Genomic DNA, 21,700 nt, shown 5'->3' on the forward strand with positions numbered 1-21,700 from the left:
CCTGGCTTGCCTGTCCCATTTCTGGTTGTGACCCACTAGTTTGGGAACTGCTGGTGTATAGAGTATTGGCTAGATTAAACCATTTTGCCCAGCCCACAGGTGTACGCATTTGGTCCCTATTGTGCATATGCAATGTTGGGCAGAAATGGCTTAAATTAGTTAGAAAATGTTTTCTCCTCCAGTCTGATCACTACATTATGAGTTAGAGATTTTGAAGACTCTTGGTTTGTAATCTTAAGCACACTTGCCACTATAAAACTAGTGCAAAAACTACCACTGCTTGCATACTAGAAAGCAAATCCCATTGGATTTAGTGGGACTTAAACCCAAATTGCATTTCAGTTTACCATGTGATGATGTACTTAAAGCCTTACTTTTTCTGTGCAGCTGCTGCACATAAATAGCCATGGTTTGGACTGGAACTATGGTATGAAGTTGGAAGGTAGATAACCCTTGCGTCTATGCTAGCCTCTTCCTGTAAACCATGCCCCTGAAGCAGTTGTTTAACCCTTAAAGTGACATTATAGCAAATGACACTTTAAGGCTTAAATAGCTGCTTGGGAAATCAGCATGGTGGTAAAGCATTAGCTACCGTTGAGCTTCATATTGTGGTCCTGTGTAGGAAAGCAAAGGTGAGCTTTTAACTGCGTTGCCATGTATTTTGGTCTGTTTTTTGAGTAAAAAAAGTTTTGGATTATTTTGTCAAAACTTTTTTGACATGCTATACATGCTTATATGGAAGTAAGGTTGCAATCCTATATACAGTTACCTGGGAGTAAATTCCAGTGGAATTTACTTCTGAGTAGGCACGCATAGGAGTGTGCTGAATTCATTGGGGCTGAGTAGACGTGCATTGGATTGCAGTTTAATTGTGGGCTGCCCAGGGTCGGGGAAGCAAACACATCACTTTCTCTTGTAAATTATTGTCCTAATTTGGTACACTGGGATTGGACATAGGTATATTGAAGTGATTATATTAATTTAAAACTACAGAATTTGTCTTCTGTTGCACATTGAGGACTTTGAAGTGGCTTGCGCCTAGTACTATTTTAATATAAAAATACTGGCAGAGTAGAATGCCATAGTACAGACTCGATGAGGCATGAAATTTGTTGTATGAAGCATAATGTGAACATCTTGGTGATGGACCCTTTGCTTGTGTTGAAGACTGCAGTCATAGAAAAATCTATTAGTGGAATCTGAAAGATGGGCTTTGTTTTGTGTTTAATTTCCTAAAATTTTACCAGTTGTGTGTGTGGTTTTTTTTTAAGACCAAAGCAAGTTGGTAATGAGAACTTGCCTCTCCCCCCACATCTTGATAGACTCATTAGAATCTAGAGGCTGATTCCATTTAAGCAAGTAAGTTTCTTCAAGCAAGTTTCTATGACATGTTTGTAGAAAATTGTGATGTGAAAATTGTGATGGTTAGGCAATGGTGTCACTCGGGCTTGCGACATCTGGTGCAGGTGCACATCACCCCCCCCCCATGGTGAACCTTCTTCCATGCAGTGGGCTCGGCAATGACTTGGGTAGTGGGCATAGTAATGTAAAATTGCCCCGCTCCTGCTGGGTTTTTTGACTATTTTGATAGAACACAGATATTTCAGTGCGCATTCTGCATGAAATTACACATAGATTGATATTTAATGTTATGGTTTTATTCCTACAAACTGTGATTTTAGCAATTTTGGTCACTAGTGGTATAACCTCCCCCCCCCCCATGGAGTCGCCTTATTGGTTCCATGTTGTGACATAATATCTCATTGGCTCTTTGAACAGTCAGTCTCCTTGGTTCGTTCTGAATTAAGGAAATGTACTTTTTTGTTAGTTGCATTTTTGTTTTATGGTTTTTTGGCCATAACTTCTGATAGAATGGAGATATCTCACTGGTTTTTTCACTGCTGTAAATTATGCATTGAATGGTATATAACATGATGGTATTATTCCTACAAATCACGATTTTTGTCACTCGTGGTATCACCTCTCCTGTGTTCGTAACCTGATACAGCCCACATCCCTGTAGTGACATCACTGTGGTTAGGTGTTTGGGACAAAAAAACTAGGTTCATTCTTTAAATTCTCATGATATAACTCTGGATAAATGATTTTTGAATATCACAATTAAAGGAGTTTGACAGATTAAATTGTAACATCCACCTGCTGTGACTTTTCCACCAGAATGGTCACACAATTCTAGATCAGTTACCGTTGATTAAAAGCTGCCGACCAGTCACTGCTCTTCCATTCATAACTAATGTCCAACAGAGTTGGTGGTAAATAGGTTGTCTCTGGTATAAATAATGCACTTCAAAAGTAATGGTTGCTACATTTGTAGAACACTCAAATGCCATGGTGACTTACTGTATAATAAACTTCATGCACATGAACCCTACCATAGTTCTACACAAGATATAATTGAATTCTGGATTAATCAACCTCAAAATAATTGCTGCTACTTGTTACTCACTGGAGAAGATTAGCTTTGCTGTAAGACCTACTAGCAGAATAGAAAGAGATTTGCTTGGAATGAAATAGTGAAATGAATTTAGTAACTAATTTGCATATCAGAGTGCATAATCACTCCTTCAATTTGATCTTAAAGTCTCAAAAAAAGGAATGTTTAATATGCCTGCTACTTGAATTTATTAATACAGTTTTGATGATAGTACAGCATAATCAAGACACCAGTGTGTGTGTAGATGCGCACTCTGCAGTTCGACACAACAGAAAAAAGCAAAATAGGCTATTGAGTGGGCAAATTAGTTCCTTCCAAATTTTTTTTCTAAAGGTGAGAGAGTGGGACCTCGATGGTTGCCTTTCTTGCACCTCAAAAACAAAATAATAAAATGCAGAATTGCTTGCTGCAATTTCAACAACAAAATTTGCAAAGGAGTTTGCATAGCAAAGTATAACTATGAGGTACAAATTGCTTCTGACTCCAGTGAAACTTTCCAAGAAATGTTCTAAATGCATAGTGCATTTTTTAGCAAATGAGTTTGTCTAGACTTTAACCACGGAAGAAAGTGTGCTACGAGAACTGAAATGTCATTTACCAAAGTTTGTGGGATAATATGCAATATGGGGCAGCAATGGCCCTGGGTGGGGTTTAGTAAATTGCAACTGTTGTCATTGCTGCTAGACAAGGCACTAAATGCATCTCCAGAAGGTCCTGTCTAAGGTCTTGGTATCTATGTGTAAACTGAATTGGGTACCAAAACAATGATAATCAGCACATATGTATAATTCACAAGTTTCACAACTTTTCTGTAATTTATTTTAGGTAGAATTCATAGGGCCTTGGTTGTTCTAAACCGATATTTCCCAAAGTTCTCATTTGTGATATACAGTTGTTTTTCTCAATTAAAATTGCCATGTATCACTCAGTATTCTGTGAGCTCCCAGAACTGTGGACAAGCGTTCTCCTTGCAATTATAAGATAGTGTAGTTAACATCCTGCTTTCTCTTCCTTCTTTTTGCTTATCAATTAGTGCTTTAGGATGAGATGGTATTTTCTGAGCACTGGCAGTGCTGCAGAGATTCCTGAACCTCAACTGTAAGCTGTGGTGCAGGCTGCGTAAAGGAATCCTAATACTTTCTTTGTCCCTTATAATGGTACAAAGAGAGAAGGAAAGCCATGCTCTAGCTCTCTGCTTCACATGGCACAAAGTCAGAGTGGTGTGAGTGCTCAGCCAGGCAGGGCATTGTCTGAGGAGCTATCCCCATCACAAAACCCACCTAGTCTGACCCTTCAACCCTTAGTAGCAGTGGAAGCACCCAGTGCATCGTTGGAAGCATGCAGTGGTTGTCAAAGGGGTTCAAGGCTTTTGCTCCCCAGGGCCCCAGGTGGCTCTGCATAAAGTGGTGGATGTGCCCAGTATGTTAATTTAGTTTTTCAGGGTACACTCAACTCCTCTTGCAGCATACTAGTACAGTTTTAGGGTAAGTGTAGTAAACAAATTGCTTTATGCTAGTTGAGATGCTTCCCCCCCCATTACCATCTTATTCTATGTATAACTGTCTGGAGCAGATGTTTATTTCTTCCATGTAAAAATACCCAGCCATAACAGATGGACATATTGTAACATGTGTGATACAATACAGTAGAATATTCAGCTGAACAAATGCAAACAGCAGCTTCTTAGTCTACAGGCTATGTAGCACATGTTGGCCTGCTGAAAGCTGCTCAAACCACATAGAATGCGAGTCCCCTTATTTTCAGTGATGCAGTTATAATATAAAGGCAGACAACATTTTCCTCTTAGAAGTTATTGCAGAAGTTGCTATTTAAATGTTAAGCCTTGTTGGCATCCTTCAGTCTCAGAAGACTATGGTATCTCGCTCTGAATGGTGGTTCTGGAACAGAGTGTCCACTCCAGTGCGCATAGCCTGGGTAAAGTAGATATGGAGGATAGACTGTTACCCATGCAGCAGATCCCCCCTCTCCACGTCACTGAAATGGTCCAATGGAAAGGCAGAGGCCAATACAGTTGGTTCCAGCGGCATCGCAGGAGTTGCCAGAACGTGACTGTGTACAGCCATGAACTGCCTCAGGGACTCTGGCTCCGGATTTTGCCTCAAGGTTGACTCTTGAAGCCTTTTCCATAACTGGATGTAGCCGCAAGGCAGTGGAGGTTTGGGATCAGAGTTTTCCTTCTCTCAGATGAGCTGCCTTTCCAGGCTAACGAGTCCCATCTACTTACAACAAGTACAGCCAAACTGAGGGCCTGTTCTTATCCCCAGCCCCCAGGGGAATAGGCCATCCAAATGGGGGAAAAAATCAGTTTGCAGGAAAGCAGTAGTGATGCCCCTCAGAACAGGTTCATAGTAAAGAGTGATTTGATACCTTAAAAAAAATTTTTTTTGACATTTGTCCCTTGAATAGTTGGTTCCACTGTATTGCTTTTGAAACGTAAGAATAAAGGTTTTGTCATCTGAGTTTGGAGTCCTGCTTGTAGACTCCATCCGTATTTGAGATATATAAACACCAAAGATACTTCAACAATTGGCTAAACAGGAATGATGTTCAGGGATGCTGATATTTCCGCCCTTTCCTCAGTGTTTTTTCTATATAAAATGTATGTTTACATTCTCGCAATTAACCACTGAACTGTATGCTCCTGTGTAACCTATTTCATATAGTTTTAAATAGGTACCAAAAATACATATTAAAATGTCTAATTGCTGCTGCTTCCATCCCCGACTCCAGTTGCAGAGGGTTTCTATCATCTTCCCACTGTTAGGATCAGTATGGTGGACAGGGGAGTACATGTCAGATTTTATTGCTGACTATTGTTGATGGATAATGAGAAATCAGTTATAGAAGGTATTGCTGAATGAATCTGCATCATTGCCCAGGTTGTAGAGTCACTGGGAATGCACCCTAGTGCCTCATACCTTGTTGATTGCTACATAGAAAAAATGGGAGGTCATTGCTGCTGACATGAAAGAAGGTGTCAGAACCTTGTTGATTTGCAGACTAAATTTGGTTCGAAGACAAACCACCATTTGCAGGGATCTAACTAAGTGGCAGACTATGATTTGTTCTTAAACCAGGTTCAGAACAGGTGAGAGAAGAGGGGGGCCCATGCCTGCTCATTGTCTCATGCCTGTCCATTCCCTATCTGAATCGCTCCATTTTCTTGTTCTTTTGCAGGAATACACTTACAGTTCAGACAAAATGGCAAACAATGGTTTACTAATAAACTAAAATTAGAAGTTTTAGATTTCCAAGTGTGAGGGAGGAGAGAGCGAATGTCCAGTGTAAGGCGAATGTCGTGTTTGGGAATTTGCATTGCCGCTATTACAGGGTTTTGCCTTCTGACTGCTTTTGCAGGTTAAAACTGTAAAGAATATGCTTCAGTTGAGCAAGCTGGCAAATGATTCTGCTCAGTAAAAATGAATGAAAAGGTCAAGAAAAGCAAAGCCCAAATTATTTATTATAACAGAGGCTGGTGATGTTAACATAGTATTAAAATGCTAATTGACGGCTTCACATGTGGAAAAATATTAACTGAATGTGTGAACCATTTCAAGGGGAGTAGCAGCTTGTAAATAGACAGTAGTTAATCATAGGCGTGTAATGTTTATGCATTCAGTGTTTAGCACATGATGCAGCTTCCGGTGGCTACTGTGAAGTGTACGTTGCTGGAACATATGCACTCTGTGGCTGAAAATGAAGTAAATGTGGATGATGATATGAAGCAGAGTTGTTGGAGCAGAAGGAGAAAATTGTATGACCTTTAATTGTATATTTTTTCACGTTGCCATTTAGGAGAAGAGCTGGAGGGGCAGATCAGATATACCTGTTGTGTTGAGTGAATGTTGTGCCTTTTTTGTATAGGACAGACTACAATAAATCGCAAGGAAAGGTTTGCCTTTTTGTCTTTGTTTCTCCTATGTTAGCAATTCCTTCAGTTCTTTTAAGTATTAGTCTGCTCACTGACATTTTCCCCAGCATCTTCAGTTAACAGAACTTGGGTAGATTCTTGCCTGAGATCTCAGAGAGCAGCTACCAGTCTAAGTAGACTGTGCTCAGCTAGATGAACCAGTGGTCTGACTTGATAAGAGGTTGTTCTGTACTTTCCCAGTTGTATAGTACAGGTCCTGCCTTTTTATCAGCTGATTTTGTATGAGTGGATTTGATTCAACACGGATAGCCATGGTGCAAAAAAAAAAAAGTTGAGTCGCTAAAAATTATCCCTTAAAAATCTTTTAAATAAGTGGGGGGAAAGCTGGAAAAAGGTTCCCTTACTTTCCACAGCAATCTTGAGGGATTCAGGGCAGGCTGTGGTGCTCTGGGAAGCCATTTCCTGGTCACGCCAAGGCCTTTCCCCCCATACTTAAGGCTGCCGTACACAGGAGAGGAGTCCTCAAAGGATTTTATAAGAGCAGTCACAGGTCAGCATTCTTCCCTCCTTGGGAAAATCACACGAAAGTAGCTGAAGCAAAACCGCTTGGGGATGGGTCTTTAAAGCACCTGTTGCAAGAGGACAGAGACAAGCCCGAGTGGGGAGAGACTTGCACTCACAAGGGCAGCTGAGAGACAGGATCTATAGCTTCCCCTGGAGCCTGGATGTACTTGCCCGGCTCACCCCAGTCTGTCTGTGTTTCCAGCAGTCACTGGGGGACACCCAGTGAAACTAATTTCCCCAAGAGAAATGCCGAGCAGCAACTGCTCTTCGCTTTGACAGACTCTTCTGTGTTATAAATTCTCTGAGGACTCTGTGTGTGAATGTTCTCTCCTTGCGGGTGTATGGCAGTCTTCCTCCAGGGCCAGCATGAACTTGCTAAACAGCATTCACTGACCAAGGGAGGGGGGAGGGGGCCTTGGCATGACCAGGAAATGGCTTCCTGAAGCGCCATAACTACCCTGCATCCCTCCAGCTTATTGTAGAAAGTAAGGGAACCTTTTTACCCAACTTTTCTCCTATGTCTTAAAGGGAAAATTCATGAATTTTCTTAACTGTGGGGGCTTGGGGAACCAAACCCTGCAGATAAGAAGATTGACCTGTTTATTTCTTTATGGAATGAAATCAAGCAAAGCAGCTTGAGTTCATAGTAGGCTGGTGCAGATGCAACACTGGGTCCCTGCTTACTGTAATTAACAAATCAACAGCCTATATTGGGAAACTTCCATCCCTGAAGCAAACCTCCCCTTCGCCTACCCCTTAAGCACTGTTAAGCAATTGGTCAGCACCAACATTAACCAGAATTAGGGCTTGACCCAAGTTCTCTTTTAAGCAGCTTCTGAAATAAAGATCAGAAGTCAGTTTTAAGATCTGAGTTCAGGAAAAACACTGACTAGTCTTCACTGCAGTACAGCTGTGCCCCTTATCCATGGGGCTTTAGTTCTGGAACACCCCCTGCAGGAAGCCGAAACTGTGGATACAGGCGAATGCCCATCCCTGTGGTCTGGCTCTTCTGGAGGGGAGGAAGATCCATCTCCCTCTCCAGAGGGGCTTCAGAGCTCAGCAGAGGCCGTGGACATCCGCCCCCAGCCTCTTCCAGGCTCAGACTGGTAGTAGAAATAATGCAACTTCTGGTTTCATGGAGAAGCCAGAAGTGAAGTTTTTAATGACTTATAAGGCATTGGGAGGCCTGGGGAAGCAGATACAGGGGGTCTCCTGTATTGACAAATTGTTTGATTGTTGAGGTGAGGGAAGGGTTTGAAAGGAAAGAGTATGAAATTGCACAACTGGCCCCAGTGTTAACTTCAGGTAGCAGCATTGTACCTATACTATCCTAGAAACCTTAAAGGGACAGAGGCATCTATAAGAACTGAACATCTTGTTCTTTGTCCACTAATACAAAACCTGCAATTAATTTGGTTATTCTTTATCCTTCTGCTGTTATTTCTAGTTGCCCTGTAAGACTATTTTAATTATCTGACTTGAATGAGAAGCTTAGTTCTTAATGGAATTTCTTGATCTGGAATAGTCTCAACAAATGCTGCTGTTACTCTTGTGTAATTTTAAACTCATTTTTCAGGCATAGTGAACAAAACGAAATGTGGCATGTAAGATGCATTAACTAAGTGTATAGCACACAAGAGAAGCGCTGTGTGTGCATGTATACTTATAGCATGTATCTGTTCTTAATGCTTTAATGTTTTCATAATGAATAGGAGAGTGCCATTTTGCATTTTAAATGTTTTGTAAGGAACTCTGCTACTTAATACACTCATTATTACTTAGAATTATCAGTAATGGAGGACATCTGTTGTGTACATATGCCATTCAACATGAAGCACATCTTGAGGGTTGATGCAAATTGGTTAAGTATGTGCCTTTTAAAAAATGATTATTAACATTATGTGCTTTTAAACAGCATAATACAGTGTAGTTATGCTGCCTTACTTTGAGCACTTTAAATTAATAGGGGAAACCGCACGTTTTTTTTCCTCAATTGCATTTTATATGCTTATCTTTTCACCTGGGTTGTGTTTGTACTTGCTCCCAATCCTAACATGGACATCTCAAGTTGTAACCTGCTCCAAAATTCTATTTTGAAAGAAAAATTTTAAAATGCATTTAAAATATATCCTTTATTATAAGTTCTGTGTTTTAGTATACTGGTTAGTGAAGTCATCTGTGGAAATGTGTTATATTTGTAGATTTTAGTACACTCCCCTTTATCAATTTCCTGCCTGTTCCACTCTATTGCTTTCAGAATATTAATGTCACTCTATAATTATTTGTACGATTCTAGGCAACATTTGTCAAATAATAGATACAGGTAATTGCCCCTTTTCCGAACATGTGAAATCTGGACATTTTTGTCCTTTTTATCACTTTCTGTAGTGTGAATTCTAGAAGGTCTTGTGCTCGTTCCCACATAGAGTGCATACAGAGGTTGTACATTCTGTTCTTTGCTTTGTGGTGTATACCTGTACAGACTTGGCTGAAAAATATCAGGCCAGCAGACACCCATGGGGTAACAGTGAAAAGTGCTTGTGGAAGCATTTCTTATGATATTTATGCAATTATTCTGAAATTAGATAAATCTGAAATCCAGGATCCTTCACATCCCAAGCAGTCCAGATAAGGATACTCAACCTGAATTTCACAGTCAATGTAGACAAATGGTGTTAGAGCGTTGTGTAGCATTTATAGGAACATCTCATCTAGTGGTAGAGAAACATTGTTGTGAGGGAACATGAAATTTTTGTGAGAGTTCAAGAGTCACTGTGTATTGAACAGCAGTCTTCTCATGCATTTGTATCAATTGGTGAAAGGAAGTTGCCACCAGGAATTAAAAGGAGACACTTTGTCACTTATAATTTTGTATTTTCTAAGCCTTGAAGTCTCTACTTAGTGCCTTTGTTAGCAGCCAGAGAAAATGGAACAGATATATCTGTTTTTACCAGTGGCTTGGATCCAGTTCTGTAAGAAACGATACTTTGATTCCTGCAGATCTCCTGAACGTGCAGGAAGAAGTTTGTTTCCTCAAAGATCTATCTAGTTCCATTGCAGATGTGAAGTTCTTTAGACAGTCCAGTGAATGGGGAAGTGTCATATGTGCATGGAAACCAGGAAATAGAGTTGGTGTATGTTTTGGCAGTTGGAGTAGGGTACACAAGTGATAGGAAAGTAGTAAGTAGTATATGAATTGGTCTTTCATAATTTGCTCTTTGAAGATGTATTGGAAAGTTGCTAGGGCATGAGTGCAATGGTATTAAATTGCTAAGGCAGGTGCTGAGAAGTGTTTCAATTGCTTTTTCAGATGCATGTCTGATAAATCTGTCTCAAATCTGTAGCTTCTAGCTGTAATTTGCCATACTCAGAAGATACTGGGTATGTGTTCAAATTATGTACCACTATTATCTGCCAACCACTGGGACCTGAAATAATGTACAACATATATAAAATATAATAAATCACAACACTCATGATCAAGATGAGTAAACAGAATATCTTTTTGTGTGTGTTCTAGAACTTTGCCAAGAACATATTTGCAATTCTTCAGTCAGTCAAAGCTAGAGAAGAAGGCCGTGCACCTGAACAGAGACCAGCACCAAATACTGCACCAGTAGTAAGTATCTAATTCTGCAGTGGCTGATAAATCAACTTGCATGGTTTCTTCCTAGAGAAATGATTGGAGTATCATGGAACCAGACCATGCCATTCCATTAACATATGACTTAAGCCTAGCAGAGACTATGGAACTAATTGGTCAGCCATGTGATAATCCTGCCTTGCCCTGATCTGATTAAGTGCTACTCTGGCTTGCCATCCTAAGCATGCAAACATGAAAGCGAGAACACTCACTTTCATTGGGTCAAATAATTTATTTCTAAATAAATGGATTTGGAATTAGGGTGGGAAGAATGAGTACAAACTGGAAAGGGAGGGGAAACATATTGAAAATGTAACGTCAGAATGCTTCCAATCTAGCAGGGGACTGAATTCCAACTCCTCTTTTCCATAGGTAGCTTATTCTGGTTCACTCATTCAGGATGGTATGTCTCACAAGTTCTGTCGGTCCCCATACATGTCAGCGTTAAAGGCATTCATTGCAGTACTGAAATTCATCTTACCATTGCTTGCCAAGTAAAAAGTAGAGAGGGTACTCTTTCTTTTCATAACCAAAGTGGCTTGTGATCAGACCCCTGGAAAGCAACTCCCAATAACTTATAAGTAAATCCTCTAATAGCACAGCTTGGGTGTCAGACTATATGTGCAGATGTAGCATATCTTTTGGAAGTTGTGAATAGCAATTCAGGTTTAAGATGAAGTTCATTTCAGTTTATCCAAATATTAAATAACTTCCCTCCTTTATCCCTCAACAGTCGTTGTTGTCCAAAGTGTAAAAATGTGTGGCAATCATTAACGTGCTCGTTCATTTACTCTTTTCTTTTTGTTTTAGGATCCCACTTTACGAAACAAGCAGCCTATTCCAGCTGCCTACAACAGATATGATCAGGAAAGGTTTAAAGGAAAGGAAGGTAAGTTTACCTTTGTTTAGCTACTGTTAGTTTGGGTGAGAGAAATTAGTCACAAACATAATGAGTGAAGAAACATCTCACTTACAAATCCTTTACACTTTAGAACAAAGAATAGTGAAAATTAATTGAAAAATAAAAAAATTCAATAAGCAGATGTTATCTTAACAGTTTTCCTTCTAGTGCAAACTGGGTTCAGTTTCTTTTTGTGCTTTGTTAGTATATGAAAACCTCATTTCTTAAGGCTTTCTAAGCTCCTTAATCTGTTGTGAGCATGAACAGGTTTAAGTTTTTGCCACACTGTAGCTTCTGATGTGTCTGACACCTTCATAACTGGCCATAGCATAACTGATCAGCTAGCAAGCTCTGGTGACAGAAAATACTTAAGAAACCAGGTTTTCTGTCTCCAGTAACAAATGTATCTCAGTCCTGATTTTGCTAATAAATTACATCCCCTGAGTGTCTTACAGTGGAATCCTATACATGTTTACTCGCAGGTAACAGTGTATAAGATTTCAGCATCAGTTAAAACAGTTATTGGTAGTGGTCACCCCCTCCCCTGAAACTGTTTTCTTGGAAGGTAAAAGAACAAAGCCATTTATTATAACTGTATGTGTGACTCTAATGGTTAGCCTCTGCTTTGTAAGTTTGTGTACTGCTGATAAAAGCTGAAAAAGTAAAAAAAAAAAGATGATTCTTGATTAGTTGGTCTAGTTTTGGGAGGAAAAGCTGGTTTGTTCACAAATGAGCTTCTGATTGTTTATTTGATATGTCCTGTTTATGCTTAAGAAGTGTAATTTTTCTCCCACCTATAGGACCTAACAATTTTTTGAAGGATTTATGTTGTAGATACCCTTTTTGAATAGTAAAGGTCCAACTTGACACACATGCACAAGGAAACACAAGGTTGCTGTCTTTCCACTAGTATGAATAGTTGTCTCTTCACTCCAGTTTTATTCAGAAATGGTTTAAGACAATTTTATGTAGAGCCTTCTAAGAGGTTGGCTACAGGGTTAGTGCCGATATGATGTGACTTATCTACATTGATTATGCTAACCAAGGTTCATTCTTAATTAGGCTTCTAAAGCAGATTCAAACTCTGTTTTCCAGTTGTGTTGATCTATCATCGCATATAAACATGGTTAAGACTGGCAGAAGAAAGTCATGCTTAAGAGGAGACACTTGTGGGGAGCAGGGAGTGCATGATCCCACAGGCCATTTCAAGTCATTTATCTATAGTGAAAGAATACGCTTCATTAAATCTGTGCTCACCCTAGTTGGTTGTGTGAATGCCGCTGCTAAGTTTCACTACAGAGTGTTCTGTTGAGCTAACATTCTGTGACTTGTTGTCTTAAACTGATTTACTGTTTTGACTTACCTGCCTTGCAAGCTCCGTAGGGTTTGTAGAAAAGCAGCATATAAACTTAATAAATGTGCTGTAAGAAAGCATAGTCTAGGAGAAGTTGTGTCAAGAATGGAATTCTTAAATGCTGCTTTCCAAATCACTGGCATTCGTCACAGGTGGTTTGGTTCTTGCTGATATGAACCGTTAATCTTGTCAGATGGTTACTACCCTTGTCAGTTTATTTTGCAAACTGATATCTGCTGTGTTACATGGAAAATTAAAGCATTATGTTGTTAGCTGGTGTAACTACTTGCTAAGTTTTCCTGCATTTTATGTGTGCGCTGCCGTTCAGGCTTGATTTTACTGCACATTCCATTTTTCCATTTTAAAAAAATCAATATATCTTGCCGACATCTGTATTTTTATCCTTTCCCCACTGAGTTCTTACTTACTACTTACATCAAGAATGCTTGGAGAAAGCTGTATTGGGTATTCATTCATTTTAGGGTATCAGGTGCTTGTAAATTCAATTCAGGAGGATTTCATATATGTTAAAAGTCCATGGGGACACTCTCATGATCTATTACTTTTGATATTCTTTACATAGGTTATTCCTAAAATGTGTCAGGAGTACTTTTTCTTTGAGATTTATGTCCGCCAGGGGAAACATTACATTTGTTGAATCTTCTAAAACTATTTTGTGGTATGGTATGTTGGTGCTGCATGTAGGGATCTTGGATTGCTTAACAGCAGTAATTTTATAGATTGTGGTAATGCCATCACTTAAACCCAGAAATGTAGGGGCTAAATGAATAGTGAATTTTTTACAGTGTTCTCACTGTTATACCTTTTTCTGTTCGTTTAACCTCTTAAATCAGTGGTTCCCAAACTGTGGGTTGGGATCCACCAGTGAGTCATGACCTGTTTTGCGGTGAGTCACGAAACAGACAAGCTGATACGTGACAAGGAAAATGTATTGAGCCCTATGGAAATTGAAATTGAGAGCATACACATTTACTTACGAGAAGGTGAACATGCCTCATCTCTTATTGAAGGTCAGGCAAAGAGGAAAGCAAGGCCACCAGAATGGTCCCAAACTGTTGAGCTCCATGTTCACTGAATGCATCAGAAGGCAGCGCCCCCAATAGTAAAAAGAATAAAAACAGAAGCTTGAACAGCTGGCAAAGTGAAACTTTTTTTAGTCTCCTAAAGCTAGGTGGGTCCCAATAGAATGTCATTTTAAAAAGTGTGTCCCAGTGCTAAAATGCTTGGGCACCACTGTCTTGAACTGAGACACCTTGAGGACTGAGAGACCGCCTGAGGAACTACCATGGTTTGTTGCTCCTTAGACATGGAGAACAGAGTTTTTACAGCATCAGCCCCTTTTGATTGTGAAATGAAACATCTGGGTCATCCAGCCATGAATACTGTAAACATGGCCAACTCTGGCCCATGTCTTGGTGGCTTCTGACTGATGCACTTCAAGTTCCAGACTTAAGTCCTCAGTCACTGCACTTGAGGACACAAGACCAGGTCTGGATTTTGTGTGGCTGTGCACAGTCCTGGCATAACTCTTAACTCTCTTTACCCTGAGCTGGTTTACAGTGAGCGTGCATCAACCAGTGAAAGCTTCATGGTGAAAGATGTCACTTTGGACATGTTGTGTGTGAGAATGGTCTGCCTTTAAAAGCCTAATGCAGAAGGCTTTGGCAGGTGAGTTGGTATGGCAGACTGTTGCAGAAACAATGAAAATGAGGTTTTGAGAGACTGTCAGATGAGCATATGCTGGCTACTCTGCTAGTTCCCCATGCTCTAGATTACCTATCCAGTGGACCATAGACTATACAGATACTATTTTTTTAAAAACCAACCTGAAAATTTCCAACCCTTTTGACCACATGAATGTTTGAAAATAAGCATGCAGTATTCTTTTGCCCTGCCTCCCAAACAAAATTTAGCTGCAATTTAGATCTTATAACTGTACTAAGAAATTTCTCCTGAATTCTTTGCCCTGAGACCGTCCATCATACTGGCTGGCTGGAACAGATAAAAGAAATATTTCTTGACCTGGCACACAATTAATCTGTGGAACTCCTTGCCACAGGATGTTGTGATGGCACCACGACTAGATGTCTTTAAAAGGGACTTGGACAAACTTTCGGAAGAAAAGTCCATTGCAGGTTACAAATCATGATATGCTACTTCTGGGTTTTAGGTACAGCTTATATCAGAATGCCAGATTCTAGGAAGTGGCAGCATCTCTCATATATACATTATGCAATTCTATCCATTTGCATAGGACTGTATGTATTGCAAGCTCTATATTTATTTAGGACAGTGTTTCTCAAACTATGGGTTTGAGAACCCACTAGGTGGGTTGTGAACCAATTCCAGGTGGGTCCCCATTCGATTCAATATTTAATTTTTAATATATTCAACTTATTCAACCATGGTATGTGACTGCATTTGGGGAAATGTTACAGGGGAAATGTGACTACATTTGGGGAAATGTTACAGGGGAAATGTCCATACTTTTAACAGGCTACTATTTGTATGCTTTTAACAATGATAGTAAACGCGACTTCCTCCTGGGTAAGTGTGGGTAAGATGGCAGCCTAGGATTGTTAAAAATTATCCTGCTTGATGATGTCACTTGTGGTCATGACATTGCTTCTGGTGGGTCCCATCAGATTCTCATTCTAAAAAGTGGGAGCCAGTGCTAAAAGTTTGAGAACCACTGTTTTAGAATATTTCTATACTGCCTTTCCCCAGGCAACAAACTTGGTACTCAAGGGCGAACAGTGCTGTGGAGTAGAAAAGCAAACTGGTCAAATAATATATGTGCAGCTCCTGTTCTACTACTTATTGCCATTCTCCGGTGCACATTGCATTAGTCCCTAATGCTGCCATGACCTATCCCCTTCAGTAATGGCAAACTATTAAAGTGAATGCTGTGTCTATGCTTTTTAAGCACTTTCAGTTAAGGTTTTTCTCTTTGGTTTCTCTGTATTTGGGGGGTGAAAACAATAGAGATGGAGTTTCAGAGACTATTTCCCCCCACAGCTGGTTATAGCTTTGTTAAAAGGAAATATTTGCATCCTTTCTGAAGCAATTTCTGTGGTCTCGAAGATTGAGAACAGAGTCAAGGCTTCATATCTTCCTAATAATAATAATAATAATAATAATAATAATAATAATGGTATTTATATACTGCCTTTCTTGGTCGTCAGATTTCTCCTCAGACTTTATTCAAGGCGGTTTACACGGGCAGGCTGTTCTAAATCCCTGTAGGGATTTTTACAATCAAAGAAAGGTTCTATCTTTCAAGAACCACAACATTTCAGATGGATCTTCCTGATCTGGTATCACATTCTGGCCTCCAGTTTCCTCCCACGCAAGCTGACAAGCAGCTCCTTCATCTCTCACATGGAGGGCAGCCAAGATGCTTCTTCGCTCACACCAAAGAGCAGGTGGAATAACTCAGCTCAGCTTGTCAGCTGCTTCAAGGTCTCACCATTCACAGTGCCGGTGGCCTTGAACTGGCAACCTGCGGATGTTATCTTCAGGCAAACGGAGGCTCTACCCTCTAGACCAGACCTCCTGCCCTGGTTTAAATAAAGAGCCCTGTGGGTTTAACAGAGCATGGTAATAAACATTGGCAAATCTTTAAGCAGAATACACCAATCTTTGGCAAAGTGCAAGTAATTTTTTGGAAATGGTCACTGTCTGATAAAAATAACTCTTACTCTCTGACACGCCAAACATTCAAGTGGAAAATGAGATTAAGCAGCAAAAACAGTAAAGACCTGTAACTATCATCACTAGATGTCTATTGCCCTTAGCCTTTTTTGCACTTCAAAAATCTCCTTATTATCCAGGTCCTGTAGCTTTGCTACACTCTTGAATTATTTTGCTATGATTCTCTTACTTCATACATATTAATTCTGATGATATTTTTTCTTAAGCTGCTTTAAAATTTGTTTTTATGTTCAAAGCCGATTTGAGTACTCATTTGTATTTTTACTGAATTATTCATTTTTATGGCTTACGTCGTGTGTTGAAACTCAAATATGAAATATTTTAATGAATGCAGAATATACTAGAAAAGGGGGAAAAATCTGACACAGAAAGAAACAACTCCACATTGCTCTCACGCTAGTTTAATACCTAGTAGTTTCATATTAACCCCATCCCCCATTTCATGTGATAATAGAAATAGTGCACTATATTGAAAATGTACAGTATACAATGATAAACTATCAAAATGCCCATGCAGATCCTTGTTCTCAAAGCCAGATGACCCAGTGTTGAAAAGGGGAATTTTGTCCTCCCTACAATTATATCCACAAGTGTAGAGTTTTACTTTTTCCCATAGGAATAATTGACAACCAATATGGAAGGGGAAAAAATGCCCCTGGAGTGGGAGCTTAACCTCACCCAGGTTTCCCCCCCCCCCCCGTCATTAAGAATCAATCCTGTCATGCTAGGGTCTGATAGAGTGTTATGTGCTGGCCTGTAGGATCAAATAGTGTTTCAAGTGACCTTTTGTGAAACTAGGAGGCCACTACCCCCATAGGGTACAGAATTGTGAGAAGATGAAATTCCAGTGACAGTATTAGGTTGTTGAACCTATTTTTTTTGTAATTCAGGATGGCCAGATGTATGCCCTGTAGTTCTGGTGAGAAGGTGTGCCAATTATGTTCATATGTAAAGATCTGCTTATTTTTTTTTAAAGGATGAAGCTGTTATTGAGGATTAATGTCATTTTATGAGACAAGTACAAATATGGCAGAAGTCAACAAAACTGTCCAAAAAATACAGTGGTACAGAAGTCTTAGCTACAGTATTGTCAGAACTACAGCTACAGTATTGTCAGAACATTCAAATGTTCTGAATGTTGTTGTTGAAGTCAGGATAACTTCTGGCATGATTGGTTAAATTACTGTGATGTCATGAAGATATTCATGAATGGTTTCAGCATTTGATAGAATTAATTTTAGACAATAGAATTTTCGTGACTGTTCCAGCTTCAGTGAGGGAAGTGGAAATATTGGTTAGAAAATATCTCATGCTGGTCCTGGGGACAGATGTGAACAGTTAAGGATGGTTTGAGGGCTAGAAGGATGAATGGAAAGGATTCATAGTTAAAGCCATGGAGAATGGGTGAAAACATAAGGAAGAGAAAGCAGCCCTGCCTTTGCCGAGGTTCACTTCTTAAAGAGCTCTGCAAATTTTTGTTTAGCTGTCATTTCTGTGGTAAACCAGAGGGAGAAAATAATTAGAAAAATCAGTTTGAGATGTGAACATTGTGTGGCTCTGATCCTTGTTTATCTGCATGACTCAAAACCAGCCTCTCATTGCTTAATTAGTATTCATAGAGGCACCCTGAAAGTACAGCTAAATGAAAAAGCAAATTGCAGATATATGCAACACATTGATTATATATGCATACAGTAATCGCATTACTGTAAAAACAAATAGTGAGCTCTAATGAAATTGATAAAAACTCTTTTTAACTATAGTACAATAGTGGATAAGGTTTTTTCCTTTAAAAAAAAAATCTCTTTTAAAACACACATTACTTTCCATTGCTTCATTTTTGGGGAAGGGATATGCATTGTGGATCTGGAAGGGCAAACTCTACTGGGACTTTTTGTGCTCACTATGCTATATGCGCAACAGCTATTTGTTCCTTCTGAAGGTTTCTCTCCAAGCTGGTTGGGTGTCTTTAAACCCACCAGGATGAACTGGGAGATAAACGTGAGCACTGTAAAGAGAAATTTCCTCAACCTAACTGATGATTTGACTTGATTTTGGAGTGTGCCTTCACACACACACTCCAACAAAATTTTCCTTTTGGATTTTTCACAGAAAATCTGGAGAATTATCCCAAGCACAAAATTTACTAGTTGGGTTAAGAGCTTGACTGTGGGAAGTTCTTTACATGAAAAATATGAATAAAAGCTACAAATAAGAGAGTTTAAAATGTTGTGAAGGAATAGACTAAGTATTTTTCTTGATAAACGAGGCTACGTGACATACATTTAGTATGTAATATGTTGATTCTGAAAGAAATACCAATCTCACCCCTTTTCACATTTTTTTTTAATTCCACCCTTCCTCCAAGGAGCTTGGGGTTGTGTACATGGCTCTTTCCCTCCTTTTGTCCTCGAAATAACCCAGTGAGGCTGAGAGACAGTAACTGGCCCAAGAAATTTCATGGCTAAGTGAGAATTTGAACCTGGATGTGTGTGTCCAGCTCAAGGACCATTACATTATCCTGCCTTTCTTTTTCACATTGTTTCCTAGCAATAGCCTTCCTAGTGTGGTTAAACTTGTGAAGTTTTTAACCAGGGGTGCTCAACATGTCAATCCCGATCTACCGGTTGATCGCGAGGCAAAATGAGTCGATCGCAGAGCCCTTAGTCTAGTCTATAGACTAAGGGCTCTGCGATCGACTCATTTTGCCTTTAGCTGCTAAAGGGTTGGGCTTGACTTTGCAGGACAACCCTCACTAATCGATTGTGGAGCTCTAGCTAGACTTCTCCCAACCCGGCCACGTGGGAGCGGGGAGGTTGCTTCGGGGGCAGCAGGCAGGCTGCGGATTTCTGCTGTTCGCATCACCAGCTCGGGCTCTTGCGATGGCTCAGCTTCAGGTGCGCTTCTTCACCGATGACACGAGGTACGTGTGGGAAGGAGCCTGGCTGGGGCTGCAGTGCTAGCCACTTACATGGGAGTAAGCCCTGTTGGCTCTAATGGGGCTTTCTTCTGAGTAGACATGCCTAGGATGGGGCTCTGAGGCTGCAAGCTTGTCCACACTTTCCTGGGAGGAAGCCCCACTGGCTCTGACGGGGCTTACTTCTGAGTAGACATGCATAGGATGGGGCTCTGGCTTCATGGAACTAAAACTGAGCCACATATTCAATTCAGTCCCAATGGAACTGCGAGGTTGTTTTGTACCATCACTTCACACTTCCCTGGAGGTGAATCCTTTGAACACAGATTTACTTCTGAGTAAACATGCGGAAAACTGTACTGTTAATTGCTTTTCCCCCCTATAACTTTTTCTTTATATCCCCCTGTGCATCTGTTTGCTAAATGCAGACACTTTATGCATCTGATAAAATGGGCTTTAATAATAATAGTAATAATAATAATCCCATGCATGTCTACTCAGAAGTACATCTCATTATAATCAATGGGACTTGCTCCCAGGAAAGTATGGATAGGATTGCAGCCCTACAACACAGTCCTATGCTTGTTCAACCCTGAATTAAATTCCATTATAGGCAATGGTGCTTACTCCCAGGTAACTGTAGTGCAGCTAAACAAGGGTTGGGCTTGACTTTGCAGGAAGGCTCTGAGCAGAACTTCGGTTGTGCCTTGGAGAACCTGAGGAGCGTCTCCAGAAGGGCTCGGGAGCAGCCCGGGACTGTCTGGAGGAGTTGCTTGGGGCCACTCAGAAGTGCCGCTGATGCAGGGTGGTGGCAGCCTCCGGCTGGGGAAGTTCAGCAGCAATTGAGAGATGCAGGTGCCCAAGGCTGCAGTCCTCTCCTCACTTACCCGGGAGTAAGCCCCATTGACTAGCATGGGACTTACTTCTGAGAAGACAGGCTTAGGCTTGGGCACACAAGCTGCAATCCTCTCCACACTTACCCGGGAGTAAGCCCCATTGACTAGCATGGAGCTTGCTTCTGAGGGGACATGCAAAAGATTGGGCTCTAAAGCAGGGGTGCTCAAACTTTCAACTTTAGGGATGCTGGACCTTTAACAAGTGTATAGAAGAGAGAATTTCAGCAGGTGCAACTTGTCATGACAAGCTGCACCTGCTGAAATTCTCTCCTACACAATTTTAAAGGTCCAGGATCCCTAAAGTTGAAAGTTTGAGCACCCCTGCTCTAAAGCTCGTATCCACACTTACCGGAGAGTAGTCCCCATTGACTAGCATGGGACTTACTTCTGAGTAGATACCATAGGGTTGGGCTCTGAGGTTGCAATTCTGTCCACATTTACACAGGAGTAAGCCCCACTGACTATAATGGGATTTAAAAAAAACTCTGGTAGATCTCCGGGCCTTGCTGGGTTTCAAAGTAGCTCTCCAGCCAAAAAAGTGTGAGCACCCCTGTTTTAAACCTAGGAGTACATACAGCACCTTGGAAAGTGTACACCTTTGCTTTGCCGGTGTCACCTTATCGCTTTCATTTGTTAGAATGTTTGACCATACTTCTTTGCTGGCTGACTGCTAGGTTCCTGAACTTTGGAAAAAATGAATTTGACCTATCAAGGTTTTAACTGAAAAGTTCAGGGTTCTGTTCACCTTCATCCATGATAATTTCATGTGGACTTTTGAACATGAGAAGCAACTATTTTCGTTGTGCGTTTTGATCTCTAACAACTGCAGGATCTAGGACTTGAAAACAAGTTGGTATTGGTGTACTTGGAAGTGTAACCATAGGGCAAAAAGGCACCTTCTTTATTCATGTAGACTTTGCCCAGTGATGCACCCTTCACATGCCCGATCTCATCTGATCTCGGAAGCTAAGCAGGGTCAGGCCTCTTTAGTACTTGGATGGGAGACCGCCTGGGAATACCAGGTGCTGTAGGCTTATACCATAGTCTTTCGAGACTGAAGGTTGCCAACCATGTCTATCAAAAATGTGAAACCCACTTTATCCATGTTAGCATGCCAAAAGGAAATTAACTGGAAGAACTGGCAAGCATCTGATTTTTTTTTTGTTGCAGCTTCAGAATATATCCCACTAAACTGAATCTGCAGTGTTTCACTAGAGATGCTCAGGCAAGTAGAATCATTGATTAGTTTGCTGTTTTGGATGTGTCCTTCAAAATTGATTTCAGGATTATTTCCTAAAAAAACCTCATTTGTGTGGATAGAGCGCCATGTAATCTTTTAACTG

At 40.4% G+C, this 21,700-nt stretch overlaps 1 protein-coding gene across 1 annotated transcript in view; it reads left to right on the forward strand.

The window, feature by feature from the left end:
* The window catches only part of CDC73 (cell division cycle 73), a 126,829-nt gene that overhangs the window by 24,450 nt on the left and 80,679 nt on the right, over positions 1-21,700 (forward strand). Inside the window, exons 8-9 of the mRNA XM_066625898.1 lie at positions 10,432-10,530; positions 11,365-11,443. Coding sequence (XP_066481995.1) covers positions 10,432-10,530; positions 11,365-11,443 — 178 coding nt within the window. The remainder of the gene's footprint in view (positions 1-10,431; positions 10,531-11,364; positions 11,444-21,700) is intronic.

The sequence above is a fragment of the Tiliqua scincoides genome, chromosome 4 (genome assembly GCF_035046505.1).
Source record: "Tiliqua scincoides isolate rTilSci1 chromosome 4, rTilSci1.hap2, whole genome shotgun sequence".
In the NCBI taxonomy this organism is placed as follows: domain Eukaryota; kingdom Metazoa; phylum Chordata; class Lepidosauria; order Squamata; family Scincidae; genus Tiliqua; species Tiliqua scincoides.